At 46.6% G+C, this 6,556-nt stretch overlaps 1 protein-coding gene across 1 annotated transcript in view; it reads left to right on the forward strand.

Moving 5' to 3' along the window:
* The window catches only part of LOC105822098 (thioredoxin reductase 3-like), a 34,718-nt gene that overhangs the window by 13,201 nt on the left and 14,961 nt on the right, over nt 1–6,556 (forward strand). Inside the window, exons 6-9 of the mRNA XM_012659036.1 lie at nt 1,150–1,199; nt 1,342–1,457; nt 2,829–3,054; nt 4,788–4,880. Coding sequence (XP_012514490.1) covers nt 1,150–1,199; nt 1,342–1,457; nt 2,829–3,054; nt 4,788–4,880 — 485 coding nt within the window. The remainder of the gene's footprint in view (nt 1–1,149; nt 1,200–1,341; nt 1,458–2,828; nt 3,055–4,787; nt 4,881–6,556) is intronic.

Genomic DNA, 6,556 nt, shown 5'->3' on the forward strand with positions numbered 1-6,556 from the left:
ATGAACCTTCGCTAGAACGCCAATATATATTATTTATAAAAAGCATTGATAAAAGTAGTGTTAGATAAGTTTATATTGGTAATGTTTATAGTGTATTATGAGGTCAGTATCTAAGGGAAATGAGATCGTTTTGATGAACACAGACATTTTATTTTTTTTATCTTTTTTTTTGAGACAGTCTCGCTCTGTTGCCTGGGCTAGAGTGCCGTGGCGTCAGCCTCACTCATAGCAACCTCCAGCTCCTGGGCTCAAGTGATCCTCCTGCCTCAGCCTCCCGAGTAGTTGGGACTACAGGCATGCACCACCGTGCCTGGCTAATTATTTCTATATATTTTCAGTTGTCCGATTAATTTCTTTGTATTTTTAGTAGAGACGGGGGTCTCGCTATGTTGTCCAGGCTGGTCTCGAACTCCTGACCTCGAGCCATCCTCCCGCCTCGGCCTCCCAGAGTGGTGGGATCACAGGCGTGAGCCACCGCGCCCGGCCTGTTGAACCCAAACATTTTAAATTGGAGTTACCAAAGACAATCAGATAGGATCCTCAACATCTAGTATATTTTTGTGCTTTGACAGCACAGCGGGAGATCATTTTGGTAAGATTGTAGATTATTTTGCAGTCAGTTGTTAAACTTAGAAAGCTGTGGGGTGGTCTGTTTAAAGCTGCCCCTCGAAAGCCCAACACGGGCCAGTCTGAATCGCATCATTCACGTGGAACGCAGCGCAAACGCAGGCTAGTTTAATTTCTCAAGTCGCCTGGCGCACACGGTTGAATGAGCCAATCCTTCCCCGACCGAACCTGCCTCTTCCGTGCTTCCGCGCTTAGTTGCTCAGCCTGGAAATTCCGGGTTCTCCCCTGCTCCGCCCCCCCCCCAGCCCGTGCGGCTCAGTCCTGTTTCAGACCTTCCTGCGCAGGCCCCTGTCTCCAGGCCGCTTGCCCTCCGGCCCCCTGATGGCACCAGCCCACCCCCAGCTCGACACGTCTTCCCTGGCACTTGTGTTTTTAAAAGCGAAAATGCATTTATGAATCGTTCGTATAATTAAAATAACGGGTCGCGTTCCTCTAGAACTCCCCCTTGGCTCACTGCCCCTAGCCGGTCTCCGCTCCTCCTCTGAAGCTCCCCTCGCTTGTCTTTCCCGTCTGCCGCCGCAGCCCCGCCGTGGTGCCGCGATCAGTATTTTGTGACGGCTTCTGGCTTCCGGGTGGGCGCTTACCCCATCACGCCATGACTTTCTGCACGTCTGTCCTTCCTGTTGCGTGAGCAGCTGCACGAGGGCGGTAACTGTTTTGTCCAGGTTATGTGGCACTCGCTGAATAAATGAGATTTACTTTTCTCTCTTCAAGGCAACCAACAGAAAAGGAGTGGAAACTTACTGCACCGCGGCAAAGTTTGTGATAGCCACAGGCGAGAGACCACGGTATTTAGGAATCCAAGGAGATAAAGAATACTGTATTACCAGGTAAGATTAAGTAGACCGTTGGACTTTCATAAATTGCGGTATGTTTTCAGTTTCCTTCCTCCCCGTCTTACTCCGCAAAGGAGTTGATGACCAATGAAGTGAGTACAAGAAGCTAAATGGTTAAAAGTAATGAAAACGGGAGAAAATGAGGTTAAGTCAGGAATGTCCGTGCTCAGATCTACGCGCAGAAGTACGCTACGTGTCTCTAGATAATTGCTGGAAACGGTCCGGGGATTTGGTTGTAAACTTCCTACAGGCCGAAGCAAAGAAGTAAATTCAATTAGCTTCAAGGTTTAGTGGCCACGTGATAAACGTGAGCTAGCTGGGAAGGGGCAGCACAGCTCTTCTTAACACAGAGATTTATTTATTCTTATCGTTTTTTATTTTTTCTGAGACAGAGTCTGGCTCTGTTGCCCAGGCTAGAGTGAGTGCCGTGGCGTCAGCCTCACTCACAGCAACCTCCAACTCCTGGGCTCAAGCGATCCTCCTGCCTCAGCCTCCCGAGTAGCTGGGACTACAGGCATGCGCCACCATGCCCGGCTAATTTTTTCTATATATTTTTAGTTGTCCAGCTAATTTCTTTCTATTCTTAGTAGAGACAAGGTCTCACTCTTGCTCAGGCTGCTCTCGAACTCCTGACCTTGAGCAATCCTCACTCCTCAGCCTCCTGAGTAGCTGGGACTATAGGGACACGCCACCACACCCGGCTAATTTTTTCTATATATTTTTAGTCGTCCGGCTAATTTTTTCTATATAGTTTTAGTCGTCAAGCTAATTTCTTTCTATTTTTAGTAGAGATGGGGTCTCGCTATGTTGCCCAGGCTGGTCTCGAACTCCTGACCTCGAGCGATCCTCCCGCCTCAGCCTCCCAGAGTGGTGGGATCACAGGTGTGAGCCACCGCGCCCGTCCAATACTGAGATTTAATACTTTTCCCTGGACGGCCAAAATAGGGTATCGCGTCATGCAGTGCGTGACCTGCAAATTTTTTGAGCTGACTCACGTTTTGAAATGCGTTTTCTGTTGCACTATTATCAGGTAAACACACACACCCCCCCCCGACACGGCACACACGCGCACACGTCCCCAAAACAGTTTTTCTTCTTATCACATATGATATAATCTGATATTCTCTATTTTTTAAAAATCTTTGCTCGTGATCTGATTTTGACGCAACCGAGATAAACTTCCTCCTCCTCCACGTCCTCTCCACGGTAGACTCGATTTCGAACTTCAAAAGGCTCTTTTCGCATTTCTTCATTCAGACGCCAAATGGCAACGCAGTCACCGAAAGACCATTTTGCACCGAAACCTAAACAACTCATCCCATTCTTCCTGCCGAGGTATTCCTTTTTTAATTTTTTGTTTTTCAGCGACGACCTTTTCTCTCTGACTCACTGCCCTGGCAAGACACTGGTGGTGGGCGGCTCCTGCGTGGCCCTGGAGTGCGCAGGGTTTCTTGCCGGCCTCGGCCTGGAGGTCACGGTCATGACGCGCTCGATCCTCCTCCGTGGCTTCGACCAAGAGATGGCGGAGAAAGTGGGTTCCTACATGGAACAGCATGGCGTCAAATTCATAAGAAAATTCGTGCCTGTGATGGTAAGTCTGAAGGACCTCTGGAATTCCTTTTGTTTTCTTTCTTATTCTCTCTTTAGTTTTGTATTTGACCCCTCCTTGCTTCATTTCATCAAGGAAATTAGTCTGTCCTGGAATTCTGTTAAAAGTAGTGTTTCCGTCCCCAGGTTTATACAGCCAGCCCCGTTTGTTTCTTCCTTTGACGGTGAAGACTGTCTTTGCTCTTCTCCGAGGCTGTCCCCTCACTTCTCACCTTGTTTTCTACCCTTGCAAAGGTGTCCCGTCTGCAGTTAGCGGTCGTCTTCTCCCCGATTCTCAGCTGCGTCTCTCGTCTTGAGAGAATTAAGCCCCCCTCACCCTCCCTGCCTTCCTGGCCAGGTCCTTATTTTTCTCTTCCCTGTAACAAGAAAAGTTCTCTCCGATCTCTCCGACGGCTCTCAGCTGCTTCCGTCTCGACGACTGCTTTGACGCCGCTTGTTGGGATTTTAGGAAACCCCCTGTCGTCCGATCCAGTGGTCACACCTCTGTCCTTACTTTGCCAGCGGGCCTCTCGGCAGCCTGCGGTAAAATGGGCCTTCCTTACGTTGCAAGCGCCCTCCCTCCCGGCTTTTGTGGCCCCGCAGTCTGTGGCTTTCCCATCCACGTCCGCCTAACCTGCACGCACCGGCTCCCGTCAGTTTTCATCTCGGCCCCGCTTCCCTCTCTGAACTTTGACCTGGTGGTCTTCTTTAGGCCTGCAGTTTTGTTTTGTTTTTTTTTTTTTTTTGATACAGGGTCTCACTGTGTTGCCCAGGCTAGAGTGCCGTGGCGTCAGCCTCGCTCACAGCAACCTCCAACTCCTGGGCTCAAGCGATCCTCCCGCCTCAGCCTCCCGAGTAGCTGGGACTACAGGCGTGAGCCACCGTGCCCGGCTAATTTTTTCTATGTATTTTTAGTTGTCCGATTAATTTCTTTCTATTTTTAGTAGAGACGGGGTCTCGCTATGTTGCCCAGGCTGGTCTCGAACTCCTGACCTCAAGCGATCCTCCCGCCTCAGCCTCCCGAGTAGCTGGGACTACAGGCATGCGCCACCGTGCCCGGCTAATTTTTTCTATATGTTTTTAATTGTCCAGCTAATTTCTTTGATTTTTAGTAGAGACGGGGTCTCGCTCTTGCTCAGGCTGGTCTCCAACTCCTGAGCTCGAGCGATCCTCCCACCTTGGCCTCCCAGAGAGCCAGGATGACAGGTGTGAGCCACCGCGCCCGGCCTAGGCCTGCGGTTTTAAGTCTCATCCACACGAAAGCGACGCTGAGACTCAGATCTCCTGTTCAGGCATCTCTCCCGAACTCCCCCTCGCTCACCTGCGCGGCCGCCTGCCGGATATGGCTGCTGGAATCCCTCGTACGCATTTCAGGTTTAACAGGACAAAACGAGACGGTAGATTTCGTAGCTCGGTCTGTTCCCCTGCTGATCCTCCTGGGCCGTCTCGGGACCCGGCAGGTGGTACCACAGTTCACAGGGTCGCTGAGCCGGCATCTGGGACCATCCCTCCGCTGCTCCATTCGTGCTCGCTCTGATCTCCGCTGCTCCGTGAACGCATCTCTGCCTCCAAAGCGTGTCTCGGGACAGTCGGCTTTTCTCTGCCTCTGGCTGGTCCAGAAACCGTAAACACGCCGGCGCACGTACACACGCCGCCCTCCCCACACCGATGCACGTGTACACACGCGTGTACGTCCTTTGATCCCTTTGTCTTCCGTTAATTATTTATCCTTACCAGGTTCAACAGTTGGAGGCAGGTTCACCTGGAAAGCTGAAAGTAGTGGCCAAGTCCACCGAAGGATCAGAAACCATCGATGGAGTATACAACACCGTAAGTTTTCCTTGTTTTCTTTTTAATCGGCACCAAATGATTGAACACGCTCGTAAGTGAGCAGAGATGAAGCTTATGGAAAAATTTATACCAGGATTAACACTTTTTCAATTCTTTATAAGAGTATAATAAGTGCGGAAAATAGTTTGGCCGCTGACATTCGAGTTTTCAGTGGTACGTACAGAACACTCGTGGTGAAATACACGTGTGTGTAGCCGTGTATAGAACAAAATCCGGAAGCACATGTATCCAGATGTTATCAGCGCCTGCTTTCGGAGAATTAGGTATTTTATGCATTTCTTCATTTGATTATTTTTGCAATAAAAGTTAAATATATTTTGTAACCAAAACCAGCAAAAAAGCTTGTTCTTTTTCAAAAACAAACAATCCATAATCCCCAAGCAATGGGGAATCGCCCTTGGAATATCTTGGATGCCAGCAATTGTTTTGTGATTAATTCATAGTTTTAACAGATAACTGTACATTTACGTTTTATACGGTCTTTTCACGTACATAATTTTTTCGGTTAAAGTAAACAAAACGTAGAAAGGATCAGCAGAGCCAAAATAACAAAACCAGCACCGACCCTGCTGAGATTTTGATGAGGATCGCATTGGAAATACAGATCCATTGGAAACACTTGATTTTTTCCTAATATTCAGCCTTCCGATCCATGGAAGTGGTGTATCTGTCCGTTAATTTAGACATTAATTGTTTAATGATTCCCCAGAAAGTTGATTAATAAATTTCTCCATGGAGATTCAACAGAAGAATATCTTGTGTTAGATGTATTCCTAGTTACTGACGTATTTAAAAATGCTATTTTTGAAAGCGTCATTATTTTTAGCTATTTATTGCTGATATATAGAAATGCTGCTGATTTTTGTTTGCATTTTCTATTCAGTAATCTTGCTAAACTCTTAATTAATCTCATAAATCTTCCTTAGATTATTTTGAATTTGCTATGTACCTACGCATTTATTTGTGAATAATAACAGTTTTGTTTCTTCTTTTCTACTGTTTTTCTCTTTTTTCCTTGCATGAGGGTACTAACTGGGACCCCCAGTACAGTGTTGACAAGAAATGACAATATCAGGCGTTCTCGTCTTATTTTCGATATCAAGAGGAAAGCATTCAGCGTTTCATTATTAGAGAGTCATGTTTTCTGTAGGGTTTTGATAAATAGTCAAGTTAGGGAAATTCTTTCGTATTTTTTGTTTCCTAAGTGTCTCTTTGTTTACTTTGTTTTGTTTATTTTAAATTCACGAATGGATGTCGAATTGTAACTGTTTCTTTTGCAGCTGTTGATAATCAGTTTTTTCTTTAATCCGTTCATAATTACGTTGATTTTTTCACGTCCGATCGACTTTGTATTCTTTGTATAAAAATGCAATTTGGTAATGCTAGACTTGGTCATTTAGAAATTTTGCGTTTATATTCACGAATCATACTGGCTTATGATTTTCCTTTCACATGTCGAACATTCTAGGTTTGGGTATCAAGATTACTGTGGCTCGTGAAGGAAGTTTGGAGCATGTTTCACCTTTTTCTGTTCTCTGGCGGTGTTTATGTAATAGGAGAATTGGTTCTTTCCGTGTTCGGCAGAATTCACCGATGGAACCATCTGGGCCTAGAATTTTCTATGAAGATATATTTGACCACGATTCAACTTCTTT

Source organism: Propithecus coquereli, unplaced genomic scaffold (assembly GCF_000956105.1).
Source record: "Propithecus coquereli isolate 6110/MARCELLA unplaced genomic scaffold, Pcoq_1.0 Scaffold596, whole genome shotgun sequence".
Lineage (NCBI taxonomy): Eukaryota > Metazoa > Chordata > Mammalia > Primates > Indriidae > Propithecus > Propithecus coquereli.